This window comes from Mercenaria mercenaria, chromosome 2 (assembly GCF_021730395.1).
Source record: "Mercenaria mercenaria strain notata chromosome 2, MADL_Memer_1, whole genome shotgun sequence".
Lineage (NCBI taxonomy): Eukaryota > Metazoa > Mollusca > Bivalvia > Venerida > Veneridae > Mercenaria > Mercenaria mercenaria.
Window position 1 is genome coordinate 112,693,937 of NC_069362.1, and position 19,776 is coordinate 112,713,712.

The 19,776-nt window shown below is 33.8% G+C and overlaps 1 protein-coding gene across 1 annotated transcript in view; it reads right to left on the minus strand.

Annotated features, from left to right (window-relative positions):
• Nucleotides 1–6,559: 6,559 nt before the first annotated feature.
• Nucleotides 6,560–19,776, minus strand: part of LOC123564954 (transmembrane protease serine 11D-like) — a 35,636-nt gene continuing 22,419 nt past the window's right edge. Inside the window, exons 2-4 of the mRNA XM_045358884.2 lie at nucleotides 19,166–19,766; nucleotides 13,273–13,415; nucleotides 6,560–11,248 (exon numbers count right to left, since the gene is read on the minus strand). Coding sequence (XP_045214819.1) covers nucleotides 10,568–11,248; nucleotides 13,273–13,415; nucleotides 19,166–19,766 — 1,425 coding nt within the window. The 3' untranslated portion in view covers nucleotides 6,560–10,567. The remainder of the gene's footprint in view (nucleotides 11,249–13,272; nucleotides 13,416–19,165; nucleotides 19,767–19,776) is intronic.

The window sequence follows — 19,776 nt, forward strand, 5'->3', positions numbered from 1 at the left end:
GCAAGTGATTCTGCTCTTGCGACCAGTACAGACCAAGATCAGCCGAAGGTCTGTGCAGGTTGATCGTTGTCTGCACTGTTATTCAGTCAGCGAATTTTCAGTGAACACCCATTCGAATAATACATGGCACTATCTAAATTAAATGATAGACCAGTTCATTTTAGAAATTTAGCAGGGTAAAGGTTACACTGAAAGTAGATGAAAAGGCATGTAAAAAACTTTCTAAATTATGGACATGTTATGTTTGTGTAACACAAACACATTGCTGAAGATCAATCTAAAACAAATTGGGGCATTCATAGGCAGAGAGACATGATGACAGAAACGGGTATTTCACTATTTTATCAAACGATATCAAGTAAATGACAATGACTCTTACTCGGTAGTTTAGTTAATATGATCTGCAATAGACATTGTGTGGATTTCGTTATGTAATTTACAGAAAGGCATTAAGCATAGATGCATGTTCAATAAACATCTTTTTTCAGATTTTTAATTCAGCATTTTATTTTGATTTTCAATGTCAAGAATCAGAATAGATTGAACATGAACACTCGTAGAAAAATGTAACCCAATAAAAATGTGAATGAAAGTGTTTTAAATTCGGACAAACAATGCCTAAAGAGAACGTTTTTAAAGTTTCCATGCTGTATGGCTGCCAAGTTCTTAAATGATTTTAATGCTACCCAATGATCATGTATGTATAATTGGTTTAACATCTAGCCAACAGTTCCTGACAAGATTATTAAAGTTTCCACTGGAAATATGACCATGCTCCATGTTGACCATTTTGGCAAATCAGAATTTTTGTTTTGAACATTCTTGGTAGAAAGTGTCTGTGGATAAAGAGCTGTCCTTTGAAGATTTCTACTCTAGTTAGCTCTTGTGGATATGTTTTAACGAATCTGAAGAATCTGAACAATTTTGAAAGACGGTCACCAAAGGAATATTTGTGTGAAATCATTATGAAATCCAAACAGCAGTGTGACATGAAGTTTCCAATGCATTTATATTGTTAAAAGTGATAATGCCCCCTAGCGGCCCAGTTATTTGTTGGGTTTAACGTCACAACGACACCATTTAGATCATATTGGCGACTTTATAGCTTTTAATGGTTGAACAAAATCCTAGTTGTCTTTCAAGGCATAATTTCATCACGTGGCTTCGTCACCTGATAGAACCACCGACCTTCCGCAAACGAGCTTGGTGGCCGCTTCCTTACATGTAGAATTCTACCCCCAAGCGGGACTTGAACCCACATCGGTGCAGGCGATTTGAAATCAGCGACCTTAACTACTCGGTCACAGTGGTCCCTTGCCAAGTTATTTGAAAAATCAATTTAAGTTAACAGCATTAGTAGAAAGTAGCTAATATATGTTTTTGTAGGAGTATTTCTAACTGAAGCCTCCTGGTTCTGACAAGAAATTGTGCTAATATTCCGTTATATACACATACATGTATAAGGGAGAAACTACCACGTTCACTGGCAAAAATGATTTTAAGAATCGAAATAATTTGAAAAATATTAGGAATAGGACGTTCAAGAAGTAATTTATATTTCTATGAAATCATTCTAAAATCTGGTCAATGATTTCTGGCAAGAAGAGTTTTAAACGTTTTTCCTTCCTTTGCCATAGCAATCAGAGAACTTTTTAGAACTCAATTCTTTTGGTCGGCTCTGAAAAATATTCACACAAAAAATATTCAGATTGACTCATCAACTTTCAAATGACGGTGTCTGAGGTGATTTCGTTCAAAGAAAATGTCAACGAAAACGGATTGATGGCCGACGGACGGTGGGTGATCATAACCATATCAATATAGTAAGTGTTGAATATCTAATATATATTTTGATCATTTGTAAGTCATACCGTGATAAATATTTTTCAGTAGATAGGAGACAAAGCAAGCAGAAGAAGGAATAGACAAAATGACGATAGCCTTGATATAAACAATCTATAGACATCCAAAAATATATTTCAAGCATCAGTTCTATATAATTCATCTTTTTAAATAGCACCATTTTTGACACAATAACTTGTTTTCATATTTTGCCAAACTAATTATGTAATATAAAATTTTCTCATTCTGATAGGCAAAATGTTTTTCAGAACTGATTCTGAAATCATATACAACATTCTTGCAGCAAGTAACCACAGAGCTGTTAACACCTGTAGAATCAGCACCAATGTTAATTAATTATAGCATTAATGTTATTTTCTGCATATTTCCATTGAGATTTTCTAGACAATTGTAATAAAATTTGGATGAGATATTTATTTTACAAATTACTGAATTTACCTCAATAAACACGTCATTAAAATCAATAGCAATATATTTGAAATTTTGTCAAATCCGTTCCAAATCAGCAACTTGATTATATGTTCGAAGCAAGCCTGCATTGTTTCCGAGACAGACTCTTATCTATTTGTCGTAATTCCTTGGAATGTATGCTTCCTAAATTAAATATAGCGGGAACGTTTTACCCGTAATTTGATTACTATTTGGTCTACAAACGATTCAGCTATATCTAGCACAGGTTAATTATAATCAGATCTCATTGTTGATGTATTTTAACTTCTTCTTGATGCTGGGGGTAACTGAAGCAAGCGTAGTCAGAGGGAATCGTGTGAAAAATGATTTTGTTTCAGTTCTAGGATGTACTAAGGTAAAATGTACAGTTTTTAATCAGTACAATCTTATTTCTGTAATACCATAATAATAATAATTCTGACACGGCCTGATGTATTTCCTTATTAGACAAAGAAGACTGAAACTGTGTGTGCATTGTTTATACGTCATGATTAATACGCCATAGCAGAGCTCAGAAAAGGAAAACAACTAAAAAAAAAAGGCAAATATGTTTTGTTTTGCTTGTTTTGGGCTTAACGCCGTTTTTCAACAGTATTTTAGTTTTGTAACGACGGACAGTTAACCCAACCAGTGTTCCTGGATTCTGTACCAGTACAAACCTGTTCTTCGTAAGTAACTGTAAACTTTCCTACATGAATCAGAGAAGGGGGGCGAATGATTTCAGACACAATGTTTCTTATCAAATCGTCACGGAGAACAACGACCCGCCCGAAGATCGAATGCACGAGCCCGCGATCCGTAGATCGGCGCTATCCCTATTGAGCTAGGCGGGGGAAAATATGTAGTGAATATCTTCAAAGATGTAAATAATAATCCTTGATCACGTGTTAGAATCGAAATAATTCATCTCAAACAGTGATTTACACTTGAATAAAATCATTGTTTGTCTTTCCGATGCGTATCAATATAATTTCTTCGCATCCGTACCTTTAAAAATGCTGATTTTAACGGCGAATCACTGTTTGGGATATATTATTTCTTAAATGATATTTTCGTGAAACTTACCAGCATTTGGAAAAATACAGTTTCCTTCTATTAAATATGAAAAGTGCTTTTTCCCTCTTCAAATGAGCAACTACTCCATTGGCCCTATTGCGTGTGGCAATTAATGTTCCATATTTTGAAACCCTTATTTTTCTGGATAACCTGGGGGAAAAACCTGCATATGGAAAAATTTCAACATGGGAGTAAACGGAGAAAACTGACTGTTACTTTCTGTCTAAAGATGAAAAACATTCATCAACGACACTTCAGAAGTTCGTTAATCGCTTGCAAAATCTTTAGTTTTCCAAACGCGCGCGATTGCCTAAATTATTGATATGATTTCACCGTCGGTTATGTCACCGAACCCATGTTTTTGCTGATCTCGGCACTTTTAACTGTAACAAGAGATTCACAATTATGTTACTTTGATTTCAAATAAGTCATTTGTGTCAAATTTACTACGGAACCCGGTAAGTGTAACCCTGAATGTTTTGTATCACGCTCGAAGCGCAACGCACAACACTCCAGGAGACTCACGACATGATATACGACAATACAACGTGCTAGTCGATACGACAGTCGGTATTGTGACGAGACGCATTGCAATTTGATGCGACAAACGACAATTGAACACAGCAAGGTCACGTTGTGTAACTGTTGTTATCCCCCGACGAAAGTCGGAGGGATATAGTTTTGGCGTTGTCCGTCCGTCCGTCCTTCCGTCTTTCCGTCCGTCCGTCCGTCCGGAGCCATATCTAGGAAATGGTTGGGAATATTTATTTAAAACTTCATATACATGTTTACCACAATGAGTTCTTGCGGCCCGTCAAGTTTCAGTCAGATTGCCCAAGTAACATTAGAGTTATGGCCCTTAGAAGTTTCTAGTGTTAACTATATAGGGTTCTATAAATATGGCAATTTCTGCATCATAACTTTTGCTATATTTGACCTAGAACTATGAAACTTAAACAGAATTTAGATCACCATAATGTGGTTGTGTACACACAATTTCATTTGGATTTATTTATAAATTAAGAGTTATTGCCCTTTAATTGTATAAAAATCCACATATTTGTACATAACAAACTTACCATTTGGTAGAATTTCATTAAATTTCTTTCATTCTTTTCCATGAACATTTATTGTAAACATGTGAAGTTGTGTACCCACACCTGGTCACCCCCTTAGCTTGATCATCCCATCCCCCGACCCCCCCCCCCCCCCTTATCCCCCTTCATTCCTTATTTCAGATTTTTTCCAAACAAACTTCATATACATGTTCACCACTATGAGGTTATGGGGCCCATCAAGTTTCAGACAGATTGCCCTAGTAACACCAGAGTTATTGCCCTTAGAAGTTTGTAGTGTTAACTATATAGGGTACTATAGATCTATAGATATGCCAATTTCTGCATCATAACTTTTGATACATTTGACCTAGAACTATGAAACTTTAACAGAATTTAGAGCTCTATAATGTGGTTGTGCACAGACAATTTTGCACGGATTTCTTTTTGTAACTTCAGAGTTATTGCTCTTTAATTGTATAAAAATCCACATGTTTGTACATAACAAACTTACCATTTGGCAGAATTTCATTAAATTTCTTTCATTCTTTTCTTACATTTATTATAAACATGTGAAGTTGCGCACCCACACCTGGTCACCCACTTGCCTTGGTCACACCCCTCCCCCTCCCTAACCCCCTCCCAAAAAAAATTTTTTTTTTCATTTCTTATTTTAGATTTTTTTCAAACCTTCCAAGTTGTACCATTCCCCCACCTCACTTCTCCACCCAGTCATGCCCACCACTGATCATGCATCCTCTGCCTCAACCCCCCCCCCCCCCCCGCTCCCTGCTCCAACTTCACACTTTTACCTTTTTTTTTTTTTTTTCATTTTTAATTTTCAATCAATATTTATAATCAACATGTGAAATTTTGTTTCCTCTCCCGTTCCCCTGCACCCCCACCCCCTAAAAAAATAAATATATACATATATCTATATATAGATATATATATTTCCATTCCTTTTTTTTTTTTTTTTAAATGTTTAAACCTTCAACATGTTAAGTTGTGACTGCACAAACCTTGCCCTCAGCCATGTTCAAGATACCTTACCTGTGTTCTCTTAAGGACATCTGATCTTTTAAGTTCAAATGTACATGTAAAACAGCAACACCTGGTGCCAAACCACTCAAAGACAATATTTCATTCCAGTTAAACTTCAAGCTCATATTTCAATTAACTGCATTTAATTTTAAAAGCCAAGCTTATTACAGTAAGCATATCCCAATCAAAATAAATTCTTTAGTCAGGATCAAAGTATCATACATTTATTATGTACTCTTTAATTAAACGTTTGTTTTCTGTTAAATTGATTTTGACTAATGAAATTATTTGCTTCTTATTAACATCCTTAACTTTTTGCCGGATATATCTTTTTGCCGTTCCTCACCACAAACCCTTTCGGTGGGGGATACCAATTCATCGAATTTGCTTGTTGTATCAGGTTTGTACCTCGAAAAGTCGTGGTGACCATATTGTCTCCTTGCAGTGTCGTGTGTCCGGTCACACTGTCGTGTGCCTTATAGTGTTTCGCGTCGCGTGGTCGTGTTTTATGTTGAGCTTCTCGTTGAAGTCGTTCGTCGCGTTCTAAGAGAGACACACGACACTCAGAACGGCATTCGATACGTCAACGCGACGTAAATTACGTCAGCGCGAGGTGATACATAACGTTTGCCCAAATATTGCGGAATTGTCGTGTATCTTGTTTTAAATAGTTCAGTTATATAACATAGTAAGCACAAGACACTACGTCGCTTTAATTTGTGGAGTTGGCGTGTGTTTGTCGGTTTCTGATTTAATTGATTTCAAACTGAGGTACTGTTTACTGCACCGTCTAAATACGAGCGATTGTGGATTGTACTCTTGTTAACCATTAACTCACAGTGTAATCGAATTCGAAATTATTCTAAATTTCATATTTAACTCCATCGCAGTTTGATTTTACAGTAAGTGGTGCATTTCTTACTGGCCATAGACAATGCTCCATTATTTTGTCGGGTGTAATAAAAACGATTGTTGCAAACGGCTATTTTCTGGATAAACAAGGTACCTGGTTTTTCAATTCAAACATCATAATTATATAATTATTCAGGATATTGTAACAGGGAGTAAAATATTAAACATCATACAAAATCTGCAAGTAGACACAAATTTATTTATCAGAGTTTATCAGAATAAAAGACACGTAAGAAAACAAACAAAATAAATATTCCCAGAGTCAAGATAGTAGAGCCCTATACCGTATGTTATTAAGACAATAAATAATAACACTTAAAGGCACATCTGACAGTTTCTTTCTGGTCTGAAATTTTGTTCATTTGCTGACTTTGATGAATGAATTTCAAATTACTAATAAAAATTAAAGGCTTTGATGTTCGTTTTGAATTTATTGCATGCTCCTTTTTTACAAACGCAAAACTATCAAAATATACAAACAAATCTCTATTTTTCAATCAGTTTTTCGATGTATTCTGAACTTTCTATAAGTTGTCGACAGAACTGATTGCAATCCAAGAATAGGAAGAATTAAGAGGTCAAAATGATTTGCTGAAAATAATGTAGTTCTATTTTGAGTAAAAAAGTGCCCAAGTTTACACGAAAAGATCATGTTTTACAAGCAAAAGGACCATGATTTCCTTAGAACGATCACCTAAATTTCAATATCTTAATATTGTTTCTTAGTATAATGTCATCTTCCCCGATTACATAAACATTTCCACCCAAAAACGATTGGCACAGTTACATTTTTTTTCTAGATTTTGAATGGACAAACATTCTGATCAAGTCGCATGAAGACAAGGTAGAAATTTCGGCCTTTTCAGTGTTAACAGAGCTATAAATTTTTATTTTACGTAGTAACAAAAATTTTGATCTAGACAACTAAGTTCCAAACTTGACCGATTTAACAAAGACACACATTCTGGTGCATATTTATGCTGTTAAAGTACAAAATGTGGACTCGAGTAGTAACATGTTTTTATGATTTGATCTAGAGACTTAGTTTCAGAACTAAGGTTATCCAATTTTTAACTTTGCCAAATTTTCATACAAACAAATGGTTTTTTCTTATGATTTGACCTAGTGACCTAGTTTGTTAATGTCCAAAGTTAACTCACTTTATACTTGGCCAGGATTTCATGGAAACAAATATTCTTACAAAGATGTATGATGATCAAGTAGAAAATGTGGCTTGTAAAGTGTCAACATGGTTTTACTATGATCTGACCTAGTGACTAAGTTAAACCGAAGGCTACCCAATTTTGAACTTGGCTAAGACTTTTGTGACAAAGATGATGATCAAGTAGAAAATGTGGCATCTATAAAGGTAACAAAGTTTTTCTATTATCTGACCTTGTGACCTACATGTAGTTTACAGCCTCGTGTAATCTTAAAGTACGCTTGATGAAGATGAAACGGAAAGTGTTAACAAGGTGTTTCAATGATTTTACCTAGGGATGTAGTTTTTGGTATTACATACTACCCAATTAAAAATTGATCTAGATTTCAAAGACCGTCCCAAGATTCATTAACACTTGGCCAAAAATTGTGTCATCTAGAGTGTTAACAGTAAACTTTGTTGACAACGCACAACGACTGACGACGAACACAGACCGATCGCTAAAGATCGCCTTGAGCACTTTGTGCTTAGGTGAACTAAAATATTTAGATAGATGTTAGTAATTTACACATGCGTTCTTTTAATTCGTAAAAAGACAATTATAGCTTTGAAGGAAAATGACTTCTGATTAGAACTTTGGATAAAATTGTCAGAATTATGGAATATACGGGGTTTTCTACCTTCAAAATTTGACAATAACGGCTTTTTAGTATGCCTTCATGATGTAAATTTTATGATAGTATTCCATCTGAAAACAAATGACATTTTCAAAAAAAAAATGCCGGAAAATAATTGTCAAATGCGCCTTTAATACTGGCCAACAAAGTTATTTTACTGATTAATGACTCAAAATATTAGCGGTTCACAGAACTATTGCATTTCTATGCGATTACATGCAAAAAGTCTATCTGAACTTTTAAAAGCATATGTATTTTATAAAATTTGTAATAGAGAATATCGCAATCAAATATAATTATAGATCAATCGGAGCAAAATTGTAATGTAACAATAAATAAATACATGAAGGATACGTATTTGAGATTCGTAAAAAAAAACTTAAAAAATAAAAACCCGTTTTTAATACTATAAAAAACATTATAAAGAATGCTATGAAGCAATACTCAGTACGTGTTATATCAATATTTTCAGGTTCACAGACAGTGGTTTATACTGAAATATGTAAAAAAAATTCATGTATTATTTGCTCTATAATGGAAAATTAACCAAAGGACAGATTTTGTCCTATGTACAAAAATTACAAGAGAGGTTTTGGCCAGGATGAAAAATAATCTAAAGGAAGATTTTTTTCAGGGAGGGTTTTCTCCCATTGTTAAAAGGTGGTCATTTACGTTGTTAGATTACTATTGGACATTTGGTATTTAGCATACATTCTGTATATGGACAATTATTAGTACATAGAGATTTCCTATCAGGAAAGGTATGTGCAGATTTTTATTTAGTGTTGTAATAACATCTCTGTAAGGAGTTAAGAAAATGAAAGATTTGTGTTATATCGGTTTTAATACAATTACCCGTTGTTCTGTTCCATGCGGCCGCTGTTTGGCCGTTTGGTGATATCAAACTGCAGATGGGGGCGTCTGGCTTCTGATTTAGTTTAAAAAATTCGTTTAATTTCTACTTCTATCAGCTATATTTCCTATTCTGTCTCATAAGAATCACATTTACCCTGACATTTATATACATTATCTTGATTGTTCAGATATATTACGAATGAATGTGTGTATGGTGTGCATGAGAATTCTTTTACATTACTCGTACAAACTCGAAATACAACTGACTTGCCTGTAAATAGATGTTTTTACTATTATCATGTTGTAGTTGACAACATTTAGAGTTGTAGTAATAATACTTAAGTAAAATAACCCTTTATCTAATATTGTTTATGTATTTATTTTTTATACAATAGGATTATTAAGAAATTATTCGAATGCTATTAAAGCAAATGTTTTATATATAAAGATGACTGAATATATACTTGCTAATGTTATACGGAATGTCAGGACATGAAAAATACTCGCTTTTCATTACATTTTTTTGACGATAATTAAATGACCGTTTACTCTTTCCAGTCCAGTTTTGCTTTTAGTAGATTGTTTTCTCTCCCTCAATACACATATGTTCTATATCTTACACACGCGTTCTTTATCAATAGTCATAACAGTCATTTTTATGTAAAGTTTAATAACACATTGATTTTACCAAAAACAGTTCTTACATTATATGTTATGATTTTGCACATGTTTTAATTCTTTATTCTTTGAACATACAAATTGGCAGTCAAAAACGTTTTCATTATCCTATGGCACATAAGCCTCAATTGATTTTATTTCATTAAGATAGTTATGTGCGTTATAGTTTACTCTTTCCGTATGATATAAAATACACATGCCACTGTACTGATACAGATTTATCTGGTGAGCATGCGCACTCGTCATTACTACCGAGAACGGATTCAGCCAATCAATGGTTGCCATTGTTCGCAACGCCGAATTGAAAATTTAAACAATATTTTAGAAAATACTAACTCACAATGAATTAAGACGATACTACATGACTGCCATTACTAAAGATTAATTCCTGTAATCGGATGTTTAGAATTTTACCTCAATAAATAAGAATATTCCTGGTAATTTGTCGTCGGTATTTAAAATGACGCAGTCACGCTTTTCACGGCCGATTTTAATTAGATGTGTCTCAGGCTATTCGTACGGCAACCCCGTACGAAGAGTGAAATAGTCAGAAGGCGGCTATTCGTACGGCAATTTTATATTACATTGTACCGCTTAATTGGTTCGCGAACGTCGCTGATTGGCTGAAACGTTTTACCTATAATATTACCAAACTAAAAATATTGGCGAAATGTGCCATAGGTTCGACTTGGGAACCATGAATATGATAGGGAGTATCAAGATTCTGTTAAATTCTTATTAAACCTGGTATGGTTTATCGTAATATTTCGTAACGAAAATTTGTTACGTAATCGGTACTTAAAACGTAATACTAATTATAAATTATTAGATATCACTTCATTTATCCAGTCTAAATATTTTCTGACTTTAGTGTAAATGCCGAATTTCTTCTTTTCCCCACAACCTTCTCCGTAGCTGGTTACCCCATAGACCATCCATCTCTTCACTCCATCCTTTCCGGTCTTTGGACAGAGTAAAGGCCCTCCACTATCACCAGCGCAAGAATCAACACCTCCATTTTTACTTCCGGCACACACTTGTGTATCGTGAATTGGATAGTTAAATGCTCGTTGGCAAGTCTTTCTGTTTACCAACGGTACCCGTGCCTCCCGTAGGACTGTAGAACCAAATACGTCCGTATTTTTCTCTTTTCCCCAGCCAATAATATAACACATGTGTTTTTCCGGAAGTTTATCCGTCTCTTCCGGTAAACAAGCAAACCCCACGGTTTTAGAAGCTGCTACAGGTTTTTCTAATTTTAAAAGAGCTATATCATTTGTTATAGTATCATAGTCATACTTAGGATGTGGAATATCCTTAAGTAATTTTATAAACATTTCGCCATCGTCCGTTGCGTAAATGTCATGTTCTCCTACTTTAACTTTTATTCTCCGACGTCTTTTCTTTTTGCGAATACAGTGAGCAGCAGTAAGCACCCATTGTGGTGCTATTAATGTTCCCCCACAAAACTGCTCTTTTGCTTTTAATATTGCCACCTGAAAAAGATCAAGTTTAAAATTAGTTTTGCAAAACTTGCAGTTTTATAATTGTTTTGTTCAAGTTTAAAATATTCAATGTTTCGTAAGTGACTTTTAAATATAAAAATGAAAATCTCGGCACGAGTATTTCTATATAGATATAGAAATAGAAAGTTCTGGTTTTCATTGTCCACGTAGAATGAAGTAATTACAGTTCTTTCTGTCAAATATTAAGCAGTATAACTCACATCTTCATTCAGTATACTTAAAGCTTATCCTTTCAACATGTTGAGGAATTCTTATCCCATACGGTTTGATTTCCTGTACTTTATGCGTCGTTTTATAACTTCTGCGATATTAAAATAACAAATTGCCAACAACAGCGACATACAGTGTGTGGTTCCTGCCATTATATCTTAACGAACCATAAAGGTGAGAAATTAACTCAAAATAACCACAAACAATAACAGACTGTACAATATCCTGTTTTACAGACTTTCACAGACTTTTTCTAACGTGAGGTTGTCTAGTACGAAAAGGAGACAAAATTAATTGGCAATACATGTGTAGTTGCATCTCTCTTCAGAATAATGCTTGCAAGAAATTAGCAGTATCTCTCAGTTAAATGACCTGTTATCAACTGTTACCTTGTTCACTTAATTTGAGCCAACTTATTTTATTAGACGTAAAGTTACGTCCATTTTTAAAACAATATATGCGATTCATTTATGAACACGCATCTATAAAATGCATTTAGACTCACAAGTTATTTCATTGTTTTCTTTCATCCGATAAATAATATGCTACATTTGTAATACTACTTAATTAAATGTCAGTCTGGTAAAAACTCCCAATAATTGATTTCACGAACTGTTTCTGAAATTTTTAAAAGAATTAAACGTTCAAATGGAAAACTTATCAAAACTGTAGCAAATAAATATTGAAAATCTAGATAAATCGTATCTTAGTATAGAAGAAAACGACATTTATAAAGAAAATACTTGAGCCAAACTTTTTAGTTAAAAGTTAACAAAAAATGTGAAAGTATAATGTTTAAAAGATATGTTAACTTTCATAAAAAAAAAGAAATAAAAAAGTAAAAAAGCTTTTGACTGCGTTGATATTTGATGGGATGCTAAGCAAATATTGCATTCCGGAGAAAACTATGTGTGCCAAAATGATCACCCCAAAACAAAAGACGTACAGGCTGTCAAGGCTGCCATGACAGTTTGTTACAATGAATGTTCTACTTTAATGTCTCCTATCCGGAACAGCTAGAACAACAGCATGTCATGCATTTACATGACAGACGTAATAACTGATAAAACTAGCAACATTACTATCTTTCTCAATTTTATCTTATAAAAAATGGAAGAGTGTCACATGAAAAACAAAAAAAAAATCTCTGTTCACCATTAGTATTTTTATAATTAGTACCTTTGTAATTATAAATAGTAAAAACGTAAAGGTTGAAAACATCGTGATCAATGTTCCCTGCTTTACTTCTGAAAATGTGTATTAGAGGTACAATGTAAAAACAATACATGTACATTTCTGCATTATAAAGATAATTCCTAAAAATAGCGAACGCGCTGCAACATATAGAATATCCGTTCTGTGAATTTATTTCCTTCTTTCGGAAACAAGTATAAAAGATCACATTAGCAGCTGAATGAGCTGCAACTTTAACTGTAAGTGCTATTTCTTTGTCTCATTTTTGTGTGTACGTGACTGTTCATGGCTAAAAAAAATCTTCTTTTTTTCAAATTAAATGAAGTGTTTGTCAAGCATGTGATATTCTCTCTTTTTCATTATAATTATATATATAATCATTTTTATCTACTTTTATGCTGAACTGTTGCATTTTTTTCTCTTTTTTTCAGAAGGTCACATTGAAACTTAGATCTGTAGTACGTTCTGAAACTGTTACATGTCTTTATAGGTTACCTTCTTTAAACAATGTTAATATTATAATTATTATTTATTATAGCAGTTCTAAAAAAGTCACCGGTAGTCAAAAGTCAAAAAGGAGATTTTAATACCTGCCATGGCCATTCATGTTTGCTAGTTACTTCCCCGCCCACAACGCGATAAGTACCCGTTAAAGCACTATCCGGCTGTTCACCGCAGGACATCGTCAAATTTTTTAATATCGGCGAGTTGGATTTCATTTTCCCGTCACTATCTGAAAAAAGAGAGTTTCTGACTTAATGTTAAATATCATAACCAGTTTAACCAGTTCAACAAGTTTATTTTCATGCATCCATTAGGTCGAAGACCCATGTGGCAATTTTAGTACAAATAATATGACGGACATGTACACATAGCTGTGTGTATTTTCATCAGAATCTGATAAATAAATTCTTTCTATTTTCTGCCCCTCAATTAGATCACATATCCTGATGGAATAAACTGTACGCTTTATACATCAGATTCATTCTATTAAATAAAATGTTACCTTGAAGGGACGGACGGACGTATGGTGTTTAAACTAAAATTGCGGGTATTTCAATTACACAAATTGTCTTTTTGTAATTAACGCGGATAATTTTAGACCGTGTACGCGCTTTCCTCTTACCTTAAGTGTTTATTAAAGTAAACACTCATTTTTCTGTTATATTTTCGGGATGGGTTGTCTATTCCACTTAAAATACTATTCCACCTATAATACTAACCCATCTATAGTACTTTTAGACATAACATATAAGAAGTTTAGTACTGTCCAAAGAAAGATATGTCATCAGTTTAAAATCAGTAAAATATAGAAATGTATACATTAATTTTGTCAGTCCAACATGAATAAGCAGCCAGGCTAATGAGTGCTTTATTGTACTTCAATACTGTTGATTCAAGGTTACCTATGTAAAACTTAGGACCCCCTGGGTGGGACCTCTTTTCAACTCAGAAACATAATCTGAATAATCTTAGTAGATGCAACATACCAATTATCAAAGACCTAGGGCTTGTGGTTTCAGACAAGAATATTTTTAAAGTTTTTTCCCATAGAAGTCTATGTAAAACTTGGGACCACCGGGCGGGGCCTATTTTCACCCTTGGGACACAGTTCTGAACAATCTTCATAGAGGATCGTTAGATAATGCCACAATCCAAATATCAAGGCTCTATACCTTGCAGTTTGGGACAAGAAGATTGTTTAAGTTTTTCCTTTCAGTTGCCATGGCAGCCAAAGTTCTGCATGGATTTCAATTCTTTGGGCAATTTTGAATGGAGGCTCATTTTCTGTGTAGTTTGGTGAAATTCTGCCCAGTGGTTTTTAAAAAGGAGAATTTTTAGAAATTGTTGACACACGACGGACGATGCACGATGGACGGCGGACATTGAGCGGTCACAAAGGCTCACCTTTAGCCTTTGGTTCAGGTGAGCTAAAAAAAAAAAATAAGCTTTAAAAAGTAAAATATAAAATATGATATTTATGGTAATTTTCGTCTGTTTTTCATTGATTACAAAATAATTAAAAGTGCTTTAATTTTTCATGCACTATTCCTTTTACTCGAAACACTTCCAGCATCATCAAACAAATTATAAGCATTAGGAACGCTCCAAGTATCTTGGGTTTTCTCCAAACTTCGGCAAAAACGTATGGAATGAGGACAACTATTTATTTATGAATCTAATCTGATTATATGATAGAGCTATTTTATCAATGAGAAACGCAAATCACTAAGTAAAACAATTCTTTACGAGGGCCTCATTTTTTAAAGGTAACCCTTTCATCGAAAGCAATTTTCTTTACATATTTTAGAATCGTTTACTGATAAAACTACCTTTACATCTGTTTACCGCAGTGTAATGAAAATTCCAGGTTAAAACAGGCTGTTCCTGGCTCGAGTTTTGCATTTTGTTCAGTATTTTGCAAGAGAATATTAGCATTTTTTGGTTATGCCTTACATTCGTTATTGACAGTTCGCCCAGTCATCGCTTCGGGCATTGTAATAGTCGCCTCTCCATTTATTTCTTTAAAAGTCAAAGAAATGCAAATAAACAATTTTAGAAATGTTTCCTATAGGACTAGTTTTGGTGAAACAATTAAACCTTTTCGCTAAACGGATGTTTGGTAAGATCGTTATGGGATAGTTTCATACCGTCAAGAGACAAAAGGTGCGTACGAAAAGTGGAATCCGCAAAAAGTAGCAAATACATCAGCAACTAACCGGCTTAAACATATTTTAGATTGTTTCAAAAATACTTCTCATTTCAACAAAAACGATCATCTGTGCCCTTCTGAATATTGGGTAACATTTATGTAAATGATATAAAATTAAAACTATTTTAATACGTATACGTTACTGTATTTCCATGTAATTATTTCGTCAAATCATTTAATTTATATGAATTAAAAAAAAACAAATATGAACATAATCAGCTTTAAAACTTAATGCAATCATTTGGATGTCAGTCTGCCAGTACTGTATATGAGTGTATACATTTGCGTTTCCTGACAGATCGCTTCAGCAAGCATTCAAAAACAAACAAACTCGTTTGTATGACGTTGATTATGCAAAAAAAAACAACAGTCGTTATAAAGCTTAATTCACCGAATTCCATATACCATACTTCTACCCAGGTGTCACATTCCGTAAACAGTGGATGTCATAATGTATTTGACAAGATCTGGCGGTACATTTGTATGCAAATATATTAACATAACAATGTTTTGCATGAATACGTTAACATCTGACGCGCGTATCTCGTAAAAATAATGTAAAGCTATCAAATATTCGCAAGTACGCAAAGTTTATTCTGTTCTCACCCACTTTTAGCTACTGTAATACGCATTCAGTTTATCGATACTTATCCATAAACCACTGTACATTTTGTTAAATTTAGAGGCTCTGACAAGGTTCCAGAAAACCCGCAGTAATTAATTTCATATGTATAATTGTAGCGGAGACAATTTTTAGGGTCTAGATATAATCGAAAACTGATAAACCGCCACATCCATATTTTCGCTTAAAAACTTTGTTAACATGAGATTTGGAGACATAATTCAAATTTATATCCCATAGTAACAAAACTTTGAAGGGCATGAGTCGTCACCTGAGCTTTTGACTGAGGCCTCGATTCTATCGATAACAGTACAGAGTTATTGCACTTGACTGTTGGGGCCAGTGGAGGTGCTACAGTAACGTTTAACCTTAAACGTGATCCTAGACATTCTACTCTACTTATTAATTTTATTAACTTTCACAAAAGCAGTCTTAAAGTGCCATGTGGCGGCCGTAATATGTCTCCCCGTACTTGAATTCAGTGTATATTTTCTGGTCCTTTGGAGTCATGGAGCCCATTCAATATCTGTGTAGATATAATGGAATTCTGCTTCAGCTGGTGATAGGGGGTGAGTTGATTTAATCAGTCGGAGTAGAGTAGGTAAAACATGGTCTGGTGGAAAACATGAATTTATGGCGGTCATTTTTCGAAAAGTAAATCTGTATGAGTTTATGAGTTATGAACTTTATATGAATATGTGTCAGTATATGTAGCTATGCACCTAGGATTTTGAACGCGAGTTCAATAAATAAGAGTAACGATCCTCTGCTTTGTAAAAAAAGACATGTCTTTTAAAAACTTCAAAATTTGTGACGTGTCATAAAAGAATATCACCTACATTAAGGAACCGTCCAAAATCTAGAAGTTCTCGCATAATATTCAGTGTTGAATTTCGCATACATTGCTTTCTGTTGCACAGATGACCTTTACTAGGCTGAATGACGAGCCTCTTAATGTTTTTCTCATTTATTTAGAAGACAGAACACATCTAAAATCTAATCACAACAATTTGTTGTTTCTCTTTAGATTTCCTGAGAATATTGTTAGGAAAAGAAAACCTGGACGCTGCCTGTCTTCGCTAGGTGTCTGGAATTAAATCTCGTCAAAGGATATTTGAGTCAATAACTGTCGACGGAGATTATTAGAACAGTTCTTTTTCTATCACACGCACAAATGATATTGTTTCCTTTTCTACAGTAGTATAAATAAAATATAAAAAATACTGAACACTTTTAAGATTTACGACGAATTCAAAAATCTAACGGTGGTTATTGTTATTGCCGTGTATTTAATTTACAAATACGGTCAAGATCATTAAACGCGTGAAACAAAGACTAAGCAGTTCAAAAGACAACAAGTTTCATTTCCGATTGCATTATTAAGCTAGCTGGTCGTTTTGAAATTGTTGTGCCGTCACGGTACAAATGTGGCGGTTCGAACATAAACATAGGCGATTTTAAGCATCAGCGTCAAAAAGATTGACACTGCCAAATCTACAAAATTCTTTCATAGACACATCATCAGCTAACATTGCTATTTCATACGAACGTGAAGCAAAACCCTTACCAACTCAAATCTTGTCATTCATCATGGCCGCTTCGCAGCCAATAAAAACGAACATTCATGACAATTAATATTTATAAAAATTGTCCTGTCAGTTTATTTGAAAGAAATTGCAACAAACCCTATGTTTTACCCTACGACAGAATGTAACCACTAAGAGAAAATATCAAAAACACGTTAAGGTTTTGCATTTAATGGCTTGTAAACTTATTCTGTGGCCAAGATCTGAAATGAACAACGTTCTCGTTTTTACCAGTTTAACAAACCTTCATTCATTAACCCGACATTCCAAGCAATAACTGTCGCTATCCTCTGACAAGTAACAAGAAAAGAATGCAACAGCTTGTCCTCTTCTGTTCTGCCATTTAAAATATCGGACATGCCCTCCTTAAAAATTTGTATTCTACAACAAACATCCATCGTGTTCAAAGCTAGATATAAGAGCAGCGTGCTCCTATAATTTATAAGTAATTAATAAATATATATACCTTAAGATGTCCGTACTTATAATGAAGCTATAGATTTCTTTGCCCGTTTATTTTGGGTTCAATATAATTTTTGAAACAGTTCTGTTCAACCAAACGTGTTTATTGAATTTATAGAAGTATATGATATATCATTAGACTTTTTTAAACAATATATATCGAATATATTGTTGAATCTTATAAGAAGAGGGCTTCATTATCGTAATTTTAGATCACTTCCATATTCAAAAATAGAATATAATTGTAACTGATCAAATTTAATTTTTCTTTTTATATTGAACTTACGGCCAGACGGTTAGCACTATTTTCAAATGGAAACCCGTCATATGACTGTGTCCGAAACAATTCTTATTTTTTGCCTGGATACTGGAGACTAATAGTTTGCAAAAGTAATTAAACTGACAACACAACTTATGTGGAAAAGAGAATGACTGAATGTTGTTACATAAAGGAAATACTGTTGAAAAAAAAATTGAGTATAAACACATTAGATAAAAAGATGTAAGACGTCATTGTATCAAGCTTTTACATCATTTAGATTTGTCTATATCTTCAAGTTCAGATAGACGTTAAAGGGAGGTTTGCTAACACATGTCATATTAAAATTACGTTTAATTTTGATATGCTTTTATCTTTTCTTTCTGTCTTCAATTTAGTAATCAGAAGTGAAAAAAGTTTTATAACTGAATTGAACAAAATAATTCAAGACGTAATACAAATGAGAAACCTAGATGTATGCTATAAAGCATTCGTCTTAATTCTTTTTATTTTGTAATATATGTTAAACTGCACCCAATTTGCACAACGCACTTCTCCGCCATCAAAAACAATAAGGCAGAGAGGGTTGAGATCGACAGAAATGAAAATGTATATAAAACACAAAGCAGATAGACTTATTTTCACCCCATCCCACCCCGCCTCGCCTCCTCTCGATATCTTCTTTAACAAAACACGTCTATATAAATGTGTCAATTGTGCAATGAACGCTACGTCTAAACCTACATGCTAAATGTTACTTGTCAGTACAAATATTAATTAACAATAAACTTTATATTACAATTCTTAGATATGATTGGTATTAATCCATCTAAAAACTTACCTTTTGGTCCAAATTTATCACTGGTCGAATTTGAGATGAATGTTTTAGTTATGTTCTGAATTTTCCTCACTTCATCCATGTCATCTGTATCGTCATCCACAGGTACAAACGTTCTTAAAATATACTGCTTTCTACAGACTAAACTTGACCTCTTGCATTGTCTTTCTTCTTGGATGAAACTTGCGCCACACATGGCCGGCTGAATACACTTGCGGTATCGTTGCTTTTTACAGCTACGAGAACAAACTGTCCATGGCGTCCATGCACTATATAAAATTTTATATAAAATTTGTTTTACTAATTTATCACTTTTTCTAAGACCTAATAATTTCACATACTTTCTTTTCGACCGTTTTGAACACTTTCCTTTTGACTTGCATTTTCTTTTTTCTTTTATATAACTTTTTCCACACTGTGAATCCTTTTTGCAGCGTCGTTTCCTCGATTGTTGACACCCCTTTGAGCAGGTACCCCACGATGACCATTCTGTATAAATTTTAGATAAAATACTTGGTGGTTTTTGATCTACCCGCACACTATTTTTAGAGACATCACCTGAGGTAGTATTTGAAATGCTTGAAATATCAACGGCCTTTGAATCCTAAAATAGA